Source organism: Cervus elaphus, chromosome 21 (assembly GCF_910594005.1).
Source record: "Cervus elaphus chromosome 21, mCerEla1.1, whole genome shotgun sequence".
Lineage (NCBI taxonomy): Eukaryota > Metazoa > Chordata > Mammalia > Artiodactyla > Cervidae > Cervus > Cervus elaphus.
The window spans coordinates 62,091,505-62,109,268 of NC_057835.1; the positions used below are offsets into that span (position 1 = coordinate 62,091,505).

Consider the following 17,764-nt stretch of genomic DNA (forward strand, 5'->3'; position numbering starts at 1 on the left):
ATTTGCTAGGCTAATTTCACTTCAAGCAGAAGAGAATCAAACATTTTATAATAGAGTATATTATATGTAAAAACATTCCAAAAATGTATTAAAAATAGCTATTTAGCTAAATTATTAAATCATCAGACAAATTTATAGCTATAAGTGAGGCAGTATTTTAAAACTACAATATCACAATTTCAAAATGCAGCTGTAACTGATACTTAATGTAACAACAATGAACAAAACTTTTTAAAAGTGCATTCAAATGTTTGATACATGTGGCTGTTTGTGATAGTAAAAACATATTTTCCATACTGTGAGTTAAATATAAAGAAGCGTTAGTTAAACAGTAACTTCTCAAACTTATAATGAAATCCTTATTATTTAGTAATTTAAAAATAGAATATTGGTAAGTACTTATGAGACATCTTTCAGTAAGATTATTCAATCTAACAATCCATACAGGTATTCCAGCAACTGGAATCATTTAAACTGCCATAAGGCTGTTTTTGGTGGTGGGGGATAAACAGGGTAGTCCTTTGTAACTCATTATATTTATCTATATATTTACATGTTCACTGGTAAATAATTATTATACTTCCTTCTTATTACTATAAAATTCTTACCTGATACTACACCAATTCCATCATCACAGTCATAATCAGAGACCTCACTATCACTTATTCTCTTTGATCCTATGAAGCAAAAAATAGCAATAATTAAAATTGCTGATTATTTAAGGAAAAGAAAAATCCTCACCAACCTAAAAAGCAAATGAAAGGATTTTGAAGGGAACACTTGAGAATAAAAAACAAGAAGAAAAGTCATCATAAACTCACAAACATTCATTTTCACGTGTATTTCATTATGTGAGGATATTATTTTTAAATGTGTAAGATAAAGTTCCTAAAAGGGTTAAAGCTTGAAATACTATTAAACAGTAAATAATATGTTAGTGATTTGATGCTAATTGATAAAAGACCTATACATAGAAAACTATAAAACACGGATGAAAGAAATCAAAGAGGACACAAACAGATGGAGAAACATACCGTGTTCATGGATTGGAAGAATCAATATTGTCAAAATGGCTATTCTACCCAAAGCAGTCTATAGATTCAATGCAATCCCTATCAAGCTACCAACGGTATTTTTCACAGAACTAGAACACATAATTTCACAATTTGTATGGAAATACAAAAAACCTCGAATAGCCAAAGTAATCTTGAGAAAGAAGAATGGAACTGGAGGAATCAACCTGCCTGACTTCAGACTCTACTACAAAGCCACAGTCATCAAGACAGTATGGTACTGGCACAAAGACAGAAATATAGATCAATGGAACAGAATAGAAAGCCCAGAGATAAATCCACGAACCTATGGACACCTTATCTTTGACAAAGGAGGCAAGGATATACAATGGAAAAAAGACAACCTCTTTAACAAGTGGTGCTGGGAAAACTGGTCAACCACTTGTAAAAGATCATGAAACTAGAACACTTTCTAACACCATACACAAAAATAAACTCAAAATGGATTAAAGATCTAAATGTAAGGCCAGAAACTATAAAACTCCTAGAGGAGAACATAGGCAAAACACTCTCCGACATAAATCACAGCAAGATCCTCTATGACCCACCTCCCAGAATATTGGAAATAAAAGCAAAAATAAACAAATGGGACCTAATGAAACTTAAAAGCTTTTGCACAACAAAGGAAACTATAAGTAAGGTGAAAAGACAGCCCTCAGATTGGGAGAAAATAATAGCAAATGAAGAAACAGACAAAGGATTAATCTCAAAAATATACAAGCAACTCCTGCAGCTCAATTCCAGAAAAATAAATGACCCAATCAAAAAATGGGCCAAAGAAATAAACAGACATTTCTCCAAAGAAGACTTACAGATGACTAACAAACACATGAAAAGATGCTCAACATCACTCATCATTAGAGAAATGCAAATCAAAACCACAATGAGGTACCATTACACACCAGTCAGGATGGCTGCTATCCAAAAGTCTACAAGCAATAAATGCTGGAGAGGGTGTGGAGAAAAGGGAACCCTCTTACACTGTTGGTGGGAATGCAAACTAGTACAGCCGCTATGGAAAACAGTGTGGAGATTTCTTAAAAAACTGGAAATAGAACTGCCATATGACCCAGCAATCCCACTCCTGGGCATACACACTGAGGAAACCAGATCTGAAAGAGACACGTGCACCCCAATGTTCATTGCAGCACTGTTTATAATAGCCAGGACATGGAAGCAACCTAGATGCCCATCAGTAGATGAATGGATAAGGAAGCTGTGGTACATATACACCATGGAATATTACTCAGCCGTTAAAAAGAATTCATTTGAATCAGTTCTAATGAGATGGATGAAACTGGAGCCCCTTATACAGAGTGAAGTAAGCCAGAAAGATAAAGAACATTACAGCATACTAACACATATATATGGAATTTAGAAAGATGGTAACGATAACCCTATACGCAAAACAGAAAAAGAGACACAGAAGTACAGAACAGACTTTTGAACTCTGTGTGAGAAGGTGAGGGTGGGATGTTTCAAAAGAACAGCATGTATACTATCTGTGGTGAAACAGATCACCAGCCCAGGTGGGATGCATGAGACAAGTGCTCGGGCCTGGTGCACTGGGAAGACCCAGAGGAATCGGGTGGAGAGGGAGGTGGGAGGGGGGATCGGGATGGGGAATAGGTGTAACTCTATGGCCGATTCATATCAATGTATGACAAAGCCCACTGAAATGTTGTGAAGTAATTAGCCTCCAACTAATAAAAATAAAAATAAAAATAAAAAAAGATAAAATCTATTGAAAAAAAGCCAAGTCAAAAATAGCTCAATCAGTTTTAGATGCTTTTAGACAAATGCACTTAAATCTAGGTAAATTTCAAAATACAATGTTATATTCAAAGACATTCATGTGTCTTTTTCTAATATTCATGACTAATGAATTAAATATACACAATTCTTTATTTTTCACATTTATGGAGAGGAATAATAACCTAAGACATCTTAAACATCCTTCCTTACTATTACTTTAGTTGTTTCTCTGTTGCTTTAAGAAAGATATGAGAAATAAATCATCTACAAACTAACATATGCATTGTGAACTGTGTTATATTTTCTAAGAAACAATCTAAGACAGAATAATAATAATTATCATAAATCAATAGTCTTGTGTTTTCCTTACAAATCTCTAACAAAACTTTAAAAGTTAATCATGCTATGGCAAAACTCACATTAAACTGAATTAAGTAGAACTTGATTGGCTAAATGCTAAAGCAGACTGCCCTCACTCTTAACTATGACATACATTTCATATACCAATAAACACATAATAATTTTGTAATCTTTTCTCCTACATGTGTCTGAGGAATAGGTACACCATACATAAGAAAATCTTTTTACTAAAGCACTTCTTCCTTCCTTGGTATCAGAAAATATTTAATGATAAATGAAGACAGTGTTTCTATTTCAAGAGGACTTGTTTTGTCTGTCTACTTACACAGCACATTACTCATTACATAGATGAAAATCTTATCAGAAAATAAATGCTTTCCTGTAAGGTTTATAAAACACTGAAAGCTCATGTTGTGTAAAATAGCAATAATTAAAATGTTCAGCCACTGACACAATTGCTTTCAAGGAATGTCTTCCAACATCTGAAACCGCCCCCTAGAAATACACTCTCTCTATATTTTGCTTGTTTGTTGTAATCCCTGCCCTCTTGGGAAAAGAAGTCTTTTTTTTGGACAGGAACTGCAGTTCTTGTTTTTCTCCTTTTAATGGTTAGGTAGAAGATGCCTATCTTTTTTGGTTATGTGGTCCCACTGAATTAATTCACCACTATTTTCCTTCCAAATCCATATGTCATAAGGTTTTAGACCCAATTGAATCTGAGGCTCTTATTGTTGCTTTGTCGCTAGGTCATGTCCAACTCTTTCGTGACCCCATGTACTGTAGCCTGCTAGGCTCCTCCTTCCATGGGACTTCCCAGGCAAGAACACTGGAATGGGTTGCCATGTCCTTCTCCAGAGGTTCTTATAGCACTGGTTAAGATGGAAACCACAGATATCTGACAACATCTCAACAGAATGATCACAAAAGGATTTATAGAATTAGGACACACATTGTAAATAAACTTATGAGAAAGGAAAAAGAACACAGATGAGGCTATGGAGGAGAGAGTTAAGAATTGCTCAGCTGGTAATAAGATTTCACCTTGTAAATGATTAAGGAAAAAGCAATGATTATTTTAATGCTACTGGTTCAGCATAGAGCATAAAGATTACATGATTTTTGTCTTGGTCGAGGGAAGAATGATACCAACAAAAGGTCAAGCTCATTCTATTAGCCTTTATGTGCTTTCCTGTGTGTGTGAGACGGTAGGGGTTGGAGTAGGAGGTAGGGCATACATGTGGCTTATAAATGCTCCTTTCTTTCAACTCTTGATTACTTTCCTGAAGGAAGTCTTGATTTGTTTTGATATTAGTCCTATAGAGGTTAAATATATTGCAGTTATGTTCTCTCTATGCGGATCTTATCTTTTCATATTTTGATGAATTCAAGTACTTAAATTTAATGGCACTGAATATATCAATCTTTTCTTTTAAAACTGTTTTCAGGGTCTCCTTTAAGAAATTTCCAGAGCTTATATACAAGTACAGAGATACTCTTATTTCCTTATGAAAGATTAAAAATGTTGCTTTGTGCATTTATATCCTTGTCCATCTTGAAATGAGTTTGTGAATGACAGGAGATATGGATGCAAATTCACTTTTTCAATATGGATAACATGTATCTCAGCACTGTTTATTTAATCATCCTCTTTCCACAATGATCTGCAATGTGACTTCTTTGTTATAAATAAATGCATTCTATCTGCTAGGACTTGTTTGGTGCTCTACTTGTTTACCTTGTACAAGCTGATTATCTCTAGACCAATAACTCACTGTCTTTGTTATTACAATGTTACATATTGAAATGCAAATAATTCACCTAATTGTTCATATCTTTGATTTTTCTCCTTCCCTCTTTGCTCTTCCATTTAAATTTCAGATTCAGGTTATCAAACTGCACAAAAAACATTCTATTGGGATTTTGACTTGATAAATACATTAAATCAAAACATCAATCATCATTTTACAGCATTGTTTTATAAGCCATGAATATGGCATTCTCTTTCTTCAAGTTTTCTTTAGGATCTCTCTGAAATTTAACTTTGGTCACTCAAATTTTCGTTATTTGTTGGATTTATCCTTTGTATCTTATCATTTCTATTGATTTTAGAAATACTGTTAAAATGATGTTTTCTAACCTAATTGCTCATAAACAGAAATGCAGTTTTATTGTAAAATAATGTTAATCAGCCAACTTGTTAAAGTCTCTTTTTTCCCTGTAGTAGTAGTGCACTAACCATGCACACATGCTCAGTGGCTAAGTCATGTCTGACTCTGTGACCACATGGACTGTAGCCCACCAGGCTCCTCTGTTCATGGGCTTTTTACAGCAAGAATACTGGAGTAGGTTGCCATTTCCTCCTCCAGGGGATATTCCCAACCCATGGGTCCAACACACATCTGCATGGGCAGGCAGATTCTTTACCACTGAACCACCTGGGATATCCCTCTCCCCTTATTTTTAATGGCAACCAATGCCAGTATTCTTGCCTGGAAAATCCCATGGATGGTGGAACCTTGTAGGCTACAGTCCATGGGGTCACAAAGAGTTGGACACGACTGAGCAACTTCACGCTTCACTTTATTTTTAATGGTTTAGTTAGTATTTTCCTATGGAGACAATCTTTCTTTCCAGCCCTAAAGCCTTTTTTCCTTTTTCTTGCCTTTCTATGCTAGTAAGTTCAATACTGGAAAGAAAAAGAACTTTCACATTTCTTTCTAATTCTGATTTTAAATAGAATTTTTCTAATATTTCTCCATTAAAAGTAATATCTGCTGAATTTACATCCTATCAGATTGACCCAAATCTTGTAAATTCAGTGATGTTTCATAAATGATTTTCAATTTTTATTTACAGTTGATTCTGGCCTGTTTCCTTCCTTGTACTAATCTTTTGGCTTAAAATCAAAGTTCAGTTCAGTTCATTTCAGTTCAGTCGCTCAGTCGTGTCCGACTCTTTGCGACCCCATGAATCGCAGCACTCCAGGCCTCCCTGTCCATCACCAACACCTGGAGTTTACTTAACCTCATGCCCATCGAGTTGGTGATGCCACCCATCCATCTCATCCTCTGTTGTCCCCTTCTCCTCTTGCCCCCAATCCCTCCCAGCATCAGGGTCTTTTCCAGTGAGTCAACTCTTCGCATGAGGTGGCCAAAGTATTGGAGTTTCAGCTTCAGCATCAGTCCTTCCAATGAACACCCAGGACTGATCTCCTTTAGGATGGACTGGTTGGATCTCCTTGCAGTCCAAGGGACTCTCAAGAGTCTCCTCCAACACCACACTTCAAAAGCATCCATTTTTCGGCACTCAGCTTTCTTCACAGTCCAACTCTCACATCCATACATGACCACCGGAAAAACCATAGCCTCGACTAGACGGACCTTTGTTGGCAAAGTAATGTCTCTGCTTTTTAATATGCTATCTAGGTTGGTCATAACTTTCCTTCCAAGGAGTAAGCGTCTTTTAATTTCATGGCTGAAATCACCATCTGCAGTGATTTTGGAGTCCAAAAAAATAAAGTCTGACACTGCTTCCACTGTTTCCCCATCTATTTCCCATGAAGTGATGGGACCAGATGCCATGATCTTAGTTTTCTGAATGTTGAGTTTTAAGCCAACTTTTTCACTCTCCTCTTTCACTTTCATCAAGAGGCTTTTTAGTTCCTCTTCACTTTCTGCCATAAGGGTGGTATCATCTGCACATCTGAGGTTATTGATATTTCTCCCGGCAATCTTGATTCCAGCTTGTGCTTCTTCCAGCCCAGCACTTCTCATGATGTACTCTGCATATAAGTTAAATAAGCAGGGTGACAATATACAGCCTTGACGTACTCCTTTTCCTATTTGGAACCTGTCTGTTGGTCCATGTCCAGTTCTAACTGTTGCTTCCTGACCTGCATATAGGTTTCTCAAGAGGCAGGTCAGGTGGTCTGGTATTCCCATCTCTTTCAGAATTTTCCACAGTTTATTGTGATCCACACAGTCAAAGGCTTTGGCACAATCAATAAAGCAGAAATAGATGTTTTTCTGGAACTCTCCTGCTTTTTTGATGATCCAGTGGATGTTACACTAGCCCAACTAAATATAGAAAATTAGTCCTATTTTATTCTCTGGGAGATTAATCTGTAGATTTAAAAAATCTGTTCTTTGAAATTTTGATAGAATTTATCTATAAAATTACCATTTCTTTGTGTGAATATTTTAAATTACATTTTGTGGTAGATGTAGAATGATTAATTCAAAATTAGTAAATCATATATTTTAAAAGAATTTCTTCACTTTAAATTTTCAAAGTGTTTGCTATGACATTTCTGATTTTATTTTATAATGTATTTTCTGATATATCATTCATATTACCATTTGAATACTAACTGTACCTTCTTTTTATTCTGCCATAAATTTCATCACAGGTTTATTTTGTCATTCACTTAAAGGATTAAATTTTGGGCTTCATAATCCTAACTAGAAATTAGTCTCTTGTTTTATTGATTTTTGCTCTTACTTTAAGGCTTTCTTTCCTTGGATTTTTATGACAGAGGACAAGATGGTTGGATGGCATCACCGACTTGAGTAAACATGAGTTTGAGCAAGCTCTAGAAGTTGGTGATTGACAGAGAAGCCTGACATGCTGCAGTCCATGAGGTTGAAAATAGTCGGACAAGACTGAGCAACTGAACTGAACTGATCTTTTTCCTAAAAAACTGGATGATTACATTATAATTTTCAAGCTTTGAACACTTTGTTAATGTAAGCATTTCCCTGAGTACTTCTTTGCATTACACAAATATTTGTATGTAAATATGCATTATATTTTCTTCATGGGTCTAGAAGATATTTCCGTACTTGATTAAATTTAAGACACTATTGACTGATTAATCCATGACAGATGCAGATATAATAGATCTTGAAAAAAATGTTCTTTATTGTATGTGTCTATTTTTAAAATTTATCAAGGCTATGGGTGTAATATATCTCTTTCTTTAAAAATTGACATAGTTGATTAGCCTAAACCATATCAATTCTTTGAAATCTGTCAAAAATGAATTATTGAATAGTATATTAATAATTCTTTAAAATGTTTCTTGCATATAAGAGAGGAATATGAATTCATTAAATGTTACGTTTAGAGTTCTTTAACCATGAGATAAATTTGTTAATTCCGTGGTTTGTTTTGTATTGTCCCTAAATTTTTGTTTGCTTGACCAATAAATGGTTGAGAGAGAATTACATTGCACTTTCTTTTAATGGTTGTAAATTTGCTGATTTTTCTCTCTAGTTCTATTTAATGGTTACTGAAGCTGTTTCATTTATATACGCCAAGTTTTAAATTATTTTACTAGACATAATCATTTGAAAAAGTTTAACCTCAATTATGACAAAATGTCTCAGGAACCTAGTAAGAAGGAAACTTCTTCAAACTGATAAGAAGTGTTTACAAAAAACCTGCAGCTAACATAACCCTTAATTATTAAATACTGAATGCATTCCCCCTAAAAGAAAGAACAAGCCAGTGATATCCACTAAAACCCCCTTCAATTCAATATTGTACTAGTAAGATACAAGGGAAATAAATGAAAGGCATACAAACTAGAAAGCAAGATGTAACATGATCATGTAAATTAAGTCTTAAGGAAACTATTAAAAAGTTATTAAGACTGACTAATCAATGAATTTAGCAAAACTCTAGGATACGTAGTCAACATACAAAAATGAACAATGAAAAATTAGAAACTTGTTTTCAAAACCACTATCATTTACAAAAATATCCAAGCACATGAAATATTTAGGAATACATTTAATATTAAATCTACAAAACATGTATGGCCCAAACCACACTACCGTATTAGTTTCATATGGCTGTGGTAACACAGTACCAAACACTGTGAAGCTCAAAAACAACAGAAATTCACTGTCTCACAGTTCTGGAGGTTGGAAGTCCAAAATCAGGGCGTCAGCAGTGCCATGTTCATTCCGATGTGCTCATTCTCTTCCTAGGGAGGAATATTTCCTGTTTCTTCTGGCTTCTAGTGTCGCCCACAACCTTTGGCATTCTTTCACTTGTAGGTCCATCACACAGTCATTTTCTCCCTGAATGTCTTCAAATTGCCTTCCTCTGTGCATGTCTGTCTCCATGTCCAAATTTCCCCTTTTTATAGGGTCACCAGCTATATTTGATTAGGGTTTGCCCTTGTGGCCTCAAGAAAACTTGATTACCTCTGTAAAGACTCTATTTCCACATAAAGTCACAGCTGAAGGTACTGTTTAGGACTTTAATAACATATTTGGGGAACACAATTCAACTCATAACAACTGCTGAAAATTAAAGAAAATTTAAATAAATGGACAGATTTTTCTGCAAAGTTGGAAACCAGAAGTTGTTAGACTAACATTCTCAGAGGGCTAAGCGAAAACAAAAATTATTCTCAAATTTTATATAAAGCTAATCTTTCCACCAGGAATGAATAAACAAAAATATATGCAGAGAATCAAAGTCTGTTTCTAGTTCTTCATTGAAAGAACTTCTTAAAACATGTGTACCTCAAAATAGAGAAATCAATCCCAGAAGAAAGGGGTGAAAAAAAGGAGAGCAGAGAGAGTTGTAAAAATTCAGATAAATAGAAATAAACTCTGAATTAACAAAATGTCAGTAATTATAATAACTACTAATTTAGAAGCAGAGGTAAAATCCTGGCAGGAATGTTTTAAATGGTAGGAGTGTGGCTGTGAATCAGATTGATTTTTAAAGTTCTGATTTGGTTAGGAAAAAAGGTAGCAATGTTAGTATTACTTTGTTAAGGGCACATGTTATGATTTCAGTAGGAATACTAAAAGGATAAAGATTAAAAATAAAAAAGCAGAGTGCACAGAATATGCTAGAAAAAAATAATTTCCATATATGTATTTGTTTGTGTATACATAAAACATCTCTGCAAAAATAGATACTGGTAACAATGGTTCATTCAGGAAAAGAGAACTAGATGTTTGAAAAAATAAGGGAAACAGATTTTCTTTTAACTATACACACTTTTGAATTTATACCCTATGAATATATTAATTAAAATCAGTAGCAAAATTTTACATGTTTTATCTGTAGATGAAAAGCATTTATGTTCTCTATTTGTTGGGAATATGTTCTATTAATTCAAGTTGGTTAACTGTGTAGTTCCGATTTCTGGGAGGTTGTTACTATAACTTGGGTTTTTTAACTTCTCACTTCAATTTTTTCTGATTTTTATAATAGGTGTGACATAACCAAGTCGGCTCCTTTGGCTCCTACCGCTTTCTCCAGGCCTGTGTCAAGCGCAGTTGCACACACAAGACACCGGCTTCTTCAGTCAGTCACCCCCAAGATCGTAGTTAGACATAGACACTGGTTCCAATTTGTCCTCACAGGTTCTAGTTTTCTTTGATTAACCTGGTTTTCATGCATGCTTTCTTTCCAACCTGACCTATGCCCAACTTTGGGACCCCCTACTGGGTGAACTTCTCTACTTTTCACTAGCGCCACTTTGTGGTCTCAAATGATTCTACTCATATTCTTCAATTATATGATTTGCAAATACTTCATTATCTTAACAGTGTCCTTTAAAGAAAAAAGACAAAAACGTTTTTTACTTTGAAGAAATCCAATTCATTAGTTTCTTACTTAATGGAACACAATTTTGGGGTCCTAAGATATCTCTGACTAACCAAAGGTGACAACGGTTTTTCCTAGGAGTTTTATACTTTTAAGGTTTGTGTGTGTGTGTGTGTGTATGCTCAGTCGTGTCTGACTCTTTTTGACCCCATAGACTGTAGCCCACCAGGCTCCTCTGTCCCTGGAATTTTCCAGGCAAGAATACTGGAGTGGGTCGCCATTTTCTTCTCCAGGGGATCTTCTTGACCCAGGGATCCTGCATTGGCAAGCAGATTCTTTACCACTGTGCCACCTGGGAGTTTCATAATTCTAAGGTTTACGTTGATCTATTCTGAGTAAACTTTACAGTGGTGTGAAATGTGGATAGAGGTTCATTTTTAAAATCACTTGATCTTTTGTACCTGGCACTTGATTTAGCATAATTTCTTTTTTAATTCAAACACATTGTTGTATGTATTAGTACTTTTCCCCCTGTTATTTATAGTAATCTGCTGTATGAATACTACTTTTTGTCCATTATGAATAATGCTATACACTCATGTACAAGTCTTTGAGTGGATATTCATTTTCATGTCACCTGCTTGTCAGTGAGTTGCTGGGTTATATGGTAAATTTATTTTTTTTAATAAACCATCAAACTTTTTTCCAAAGAACTATACCATTTCATATTTCTAGCTGTAAATATATTAGGGTTTCAACCTCTCAATATCCTTGCCAAAATTTGTTATTCTTCTTCTTTCATATTTTATTGACTATAGTGGGTATGAAATGATAATTCCTTGTGGTTATAAATTATATTTCACTAGCAAATAATGACTTGGGGCATCTTTTCATGTGCTTATTTGTCATCTGTACATCTTCTTCCATGGAAATACAATACAAATTTTTTTGCCCACTTTTTGATTGCATTATTTGTCTTGTTATTGAATTTTAAGTTCTGTTTATATATTGCAGGTGTAAGTCCTTTGTCAGATATATGATTTGCAAGTGTTTTCTCCAAAATACTTTGGAGTGGCTCATCTTTTTACCTTCTTAATGGTGTCCTGAAACAAAACATTTTAAAATTTTATTAAGTCAAATTTACTTCCTCATTCTTCTACTGATTTTGTTTTTGGTATTGGTATGTAGACATCTCTGCCTAGCCTAAGGTAATATAGATCTCTCCTATATTTTTTAGTAAGAGTTTTATAGTCTCAGCTTACAGTCAGGTCTTTGATATATTTTTAAGTTTATTTTTGTGGATGTGTGAGATAAGTTCTAAAATAATTTTTTAACATGTGGATATTTGATTGTTCCTGCACTATTAGTTATAAAGATAATACTTTTTTCACTGGGCTTCCTTTGCACTCTGTTGAAAATCAGTTGACCATAAATATGAGGGCTTATTTTAAAATTCTAAATTAGATCACATTTATTTGTAGTTTGTCACTTGACCAGCACCACACTATTATGATTACTGCAGCTTTATATGTTTTGAAATCAGGAAATATAAGATTTCCAAATTTATTTTTGTTTTGACTGTTCAGGATCTTTTGCATGTCTATATAAATTTTAAGATCAGCCTGCTAATTTCAGCAAAAAATATCCTGCTTAGATTTTGATATGGATTACACTGAATCTAAAACTCAAACTCAGGAAGAACTGCCATCTTAATAATACTGAGTCTTAAATCCATGAATGTGAAATATCTCTCAATTTATGTAAATTATCCATTAATTTTTCAACAATTTCTGTGACTTCTTTAGTATGCAAGTTTGCAATTATTTTTGAAATATATTCACAAGTATTTTAATTTATTTATTATAAAATGAATAAAAATATGCTAAATTTCCTTTTCAAAATATTAATGGCTAGTATAAAAGATACAATTGAGTTAAGATATTGTCCAATTATCTAGGAACCTTGCTGACATTGTTTATTAGCTTCAGTAGCTTTCTAAGGATTCTTTACAATTTTCTATATACAGCATCATGTCATTTGTGAATAAAAACAATTTCACTTCTTCCATTCCATTTTGAATGCCTTTTATGTATTTTTTCTTGCTTCACTATTTTAACTAGAGTCTCCAATCCATTGCTGAATAGAAATGCTAACAGACATCCTTGCTTTGTTCCTAGTTAGGGGGAAAGCATTCAGTCTTTTACAATTAAAAATGGTGTCAGCTGTGGGTTTTTGTAGGTTCTTTATATCAAATTGAAGAAGTTCTCCTCCATTCCAACTTCACTGATAGCTTTTTTCATGAGTGGGTGTTGGATTTTGTCATAGCTATTTCATCTTTTCATAAGATTATGCGGTTTTTGTCCTTTTTTCTATTAATATGGTGAGTTGATTTTTAGTTAGTAAACCAACTTTACATTACTAGGATAAATCCTTCTCAGTTATAGTGTATAACATATTGCTGGATTCGATTTACTAATATTTTGTTGAGGATTTCTTGTTATGTTCATGGATCTTGACTCTAGATTTCCTGTGACATGTTTGTCTGACTTTGGTATCAGGATAATACTGACCTAATGGAATTAATTGGAAAATAATTCCTTTTCTATTTTTCTCAAAGAATTTGAGACGTATTGGTATTTATTTTTACACGTACCAGAGAATTCATCATGCTCATCACTGGTAAAGCCACCAAGCCTAGGCTTTTATTTGTGGGGAAATCTTCATTACTGATTCAACTTCTTTATATGTTATACATTTATTCAGATTTTTTTTATCTGTTTCTGTAATTTATGAATCTAGAAATTTTCCCATTTCATCTAGGTTGTTTAATTTCATAGCATAAAAGTGTTCATTATATTCCTACGTGATTCTCCAGAGTATTCCCTTTAAATTCTGTTAAATTAGTAGTGAATTCCAAAGCATTTCAGTAATTTGTGTCATTTTTCTTGGCCAATTTTGTTGAGCTATTCAAAAACCATAGTTAATTCCTTTTTTATTTTTTAAAAATTGATCTAGTCTAACAATCTCTATAAATTTTCTCTAAGTAACTTGAAGCTTTATTATTACATGTTTAAATGTTGAGAATTGGCATTATCTCTTGATCAATTTACCCTATTATTGTTATAAAATAAACATTGTCCCTGGTAATATATTTGCTCTAAAATCTAATTTGTCTAATATAAGTAATTCATATTTCTTTTAATGTATATTAGCATGTTATATCTTTTCTATCCTTTTCATTAAAACTCCTTGTGTTTTATATTTATAATGGGTTTCTTGTAGGCAGCATATGGCTGGGTCTAAAAAAAATATCCAATCTCTGCCTTTTTATTCTAATATTTTGACTATTTACACTAAATAACTTGATTGGCTTATATTATCAACTTACTATTTCTTTTCTATTTGTCCCTTTGTTCCATTTTCCCTCTTTTTCTGTATTCTTTTGGATGAAATGGTTAATTTTCTTGCTTCATTTTCTCTTTTCTCCCGGCTTATTAGCACTAACACTTTATTTTGTGGTTTGAGGGCTTACAGTATACATATTTAACTTATTACAATCCACTCTCAATACACACACTCAGTATTCCATAACAACGCTACAGTCACACACTTCTATTTCTCCCCTCTTTACCCTTCTGCTGCTGTTGTCATGTATTTCACATGTACTGCAAACCCTATACGTATTGCTATTTGTTCAAATAGTCAATTATATTTAAACATATTTAAACAAGAAAAAATCTTATATATTTACCCATGAAGTTACCATTTCTGATATTCCTCTTTCTTTAATATACATTCATATTCTATATCTCTGTCTGGCATCATTATTCTTCTTTTTGATTATAGAAGGATTAAAGGACTTTCTTTAACATTTGTTATGGTACAAGTCTTCTGGTGATGAGATTTTTCAGCAGTTGTGCATTTGAAAAGATTTTATTTTGCTTTCATTTTTGTAGGAAATATGAATGGTCATGAATTCTAGATTGATATTTTTTCTTTGAGTATTCACACTGTTTCCTATGCAAAATCTGCAGTCTTCTTTACCTTTATTCCATAGTTAACGTGTTGAGTTTATTTTCTCTCAATCTTATATGATTTTTTATTTGTGACTTGTTTTAAAGAACATAATTTTAATGTGCCTTGGTATATTATTTATGTTTCTTGTGCTTGGAGTTCGGTGACATTCCTGGATATGTTGGTTTATGGGTTTGCATCTAAGTGGGCAATTGATCAGCCATTATTTCTTCAAATACCTTTGTGCTTCCCCCTCTCTTCTCCTGTAGGGACTTAGGGACTTAAATTACCTGTGTATTAGATAGCTTCAAAGGTCCATATTTTCAAAGCTATGGTTTTTCCAGTAGTCATGTACAGATGTGAGAGTTGGACCAAAAAGAAAGCAGAGTGCCAAAGAACTGATGCTTTTGAACTGTGGTGCTGGGGAAGACTCTTGAGAGTCCCTTGAACTGCAAGGAGATCCAATCAGTCCATCCTAAAGGAAATCAGTCCTGAATAGTCATTGGAAGGACTGATGCTGAAGCTGAAACTCTAATACTTCGGCCACCTGATGCGAAGAACTGACTCACTGGAAAAGACCTTGATGCTGTAAAGACTGAAGGCAGGAGGAAAAGGGGATGACAGAGGATGAGGTGGTGAGATGGCATCACTGATTCGATGGATATGAGTCTGAGCAAGTTCCAGGAGTTGGTGATGGACAGGGAAGCTTGGTGTGCTGCAGTTCATGGGGTTGCAAAGAGTTGGACACAACTGAGCGACTAAACTGAATTGTTACAGCTCTTATTTAATTTTGGTTCATCTATGTCCTTTTAATGATTCTTTTTTTCCTTTTCTACATGCCTGGTAATTTTTAATTGGATGTCAGCCATTGTGAATTTTACATTGTGTGTTGGATGCTTTAATAGTCCTTTAAATATTCTTAAGCTTTATTCTACATGGAGTTTTCAAAGAAATACTTTGATCCTTTCAGTTCGTGCTTTAAAAATTTTTTTAATGTTATACTGTGTTCTATGGCTAACTATTCTTCACTACTGAGGTCAGACATTTCTGCATACTCAACACAATATCCTGTGAAATTGGATGTTTCCAGACTCACTGGAAAAAAAAAAAAAGACCCTATTCTCAGGTATTGTTATCTCTAATCCTTTTGGGTGGTTCTTTTCCCAGCATTGGGTAGATTCCTCCATTCATTCATCAAACTCGTCTGAACACTTGAGAGGGATCTTCTGTGGATCTTTGCATTCCCTCTTTGCATAGTTCTCTCCTTTCCAGGATTCTGTCTCCCTGAATTCAGCTTCATCGCCCTAATTCAGGGAGTCTGTAGGTTCCATCTGGGCTCCTCACACTATGCTGTGTGCAGGAAATTCTCTTAAACAGAACTAGGCAAGGGCAATTATAGGGTTCAACTCATCTTAGTTCTCTCAGTAGTTCTTAGGGTTCTCTTAGCAGTAGCCTGATGCCCAGTGTTATTCAAAGAGTTGTTTCTTGTACTTGTCCATTTTTGTTGTTGTTTAAGGTGGGAAGGAAAGTCCAGCCCCTTTTACTGGTTGTAAACAGTTAAGTCCTTCTTCATTTACCTCATTTTCATTTAGGGACTGAAAATTCAGTCCACTATTCCTGTGGTTTTAAATAACTTTTTTCCTAAGCTTACTTAAGAAGTTAATTTTTTAAACAAGTTCATTAAACTAAATTTAAAATGTTAACCTTATTAAAATTGTTAAAAACCAAGAAAAAGCTCAGTAACCAGTTAAAAAACTTACCATCAGTTTAAATAGCTTGGCATACACTCTGCATGTATGAATTTAAAAGTCATAATACATTGGAGTAAAAAAACCTAAATCTATTAAGTTTTCCTCAAAAGATATGAGAAATGGCTAAAATGATGGAAACTACCACAAACATTGCAGTTTTAATTATATTTTAATTTAACATCCTTAGAACATTTAACACTATTCCTTCATAAGTCAAAAAAATAGCAAATTGCATCCATATATATTCAAAAGTTCTGAGACAGTGCACATGGTAACACAATAACACACTAAAACATACCTCATTGATGAAATAATACCATACTAAATGAGACAAGAGTAGGCACACTAAAATCACAAATCACTATATTTCAAAAAAAGGTTTTTAATACCAAAATAATAAAGATGTCAACATGGGAGATACTGGAAAAGCTCTATAGGTAGAAAAAGAAAGCTAGTGACATTTTGTTTAGGTATTTACATATGCACAATAGCCAGACAAAGAACAAAACAGCAAACCAATTAAACTGTGCATATGAATTCATGCATTAAACACTGTGCATGCTAAAATTTACCTGAATTATATGAACATAAGGCTTTATCTGGAAAAAAAATTAAAATGTCAAAATAAATTTAAAACTCTTTATGCAAAAGGGATATTAAAATCTAATTTCTGCTTCACATCACAGACTGTCATTTAACATTTTCATTTAAACGTTTAAAAGGCCATACTAATCAGAATAAAATAATGAAGGAAGATACATCATATCTAAATTAGTAAATATTTGAATTATAAATTTTAGTAGGAACTTTGAATACATGAAACAATTAGAGGCTAAGAGAGAAGCACAAATTAGAGATGGCACATAAAATAAAAAAATTAATAATAGGCCTGCCTTGCATACTAATGATTATCAATTCTATTTTATATTATATAGCCATATAACATATTAAATGTAAGACATAACTGTTATACACAGAAATTTGGCACACAAGAAGAACTAATAAATTGAAGAGATAATAGAGAAACATTACTAATTTTGGAATTTTTGATTTTGGAAAAAGTATATCTTAAAACTGACTTCTTTTTGTACAAAGAAAAATGAAAATTCATAAAGAACAAGCTATTTTGACATTCTCATTCAATAAAAAATATAATTCATAGAAATCATCACAGTTAAGTTATTAGAATACAAATTAGTTAGATTCATCTATTTCTAAATATTTACCAAGATTCAA

At 33.5% G+C, this 17,764-nt stretch overlaps 1 protein-coding gene across 33 annotated transcripts in view; it reads right to left on the reverse strand.

The window, feature by feature from the left end:
- Positions 1-17,764, reverse strand: part of RIMS2 (regulating synaptic membrane exocytosis 2) — a 590,415-nt gene that overhangs the window by 230,271 nt on the left and 342,380 nt on the right. For all 33 annotated transcript variants that reach the window (XM_043880157.1, XM_043880154.1, XM_043880169.1 and 30 more), the window contains one exon: positions 609-677. In XM_043880157.1, the coding sequence (XP_043736092.1) occupies positions 609-677 (69 nt within the window). The remainder of the gene's footprint in view (positions 1-608; positions 678-17,764) is intronic.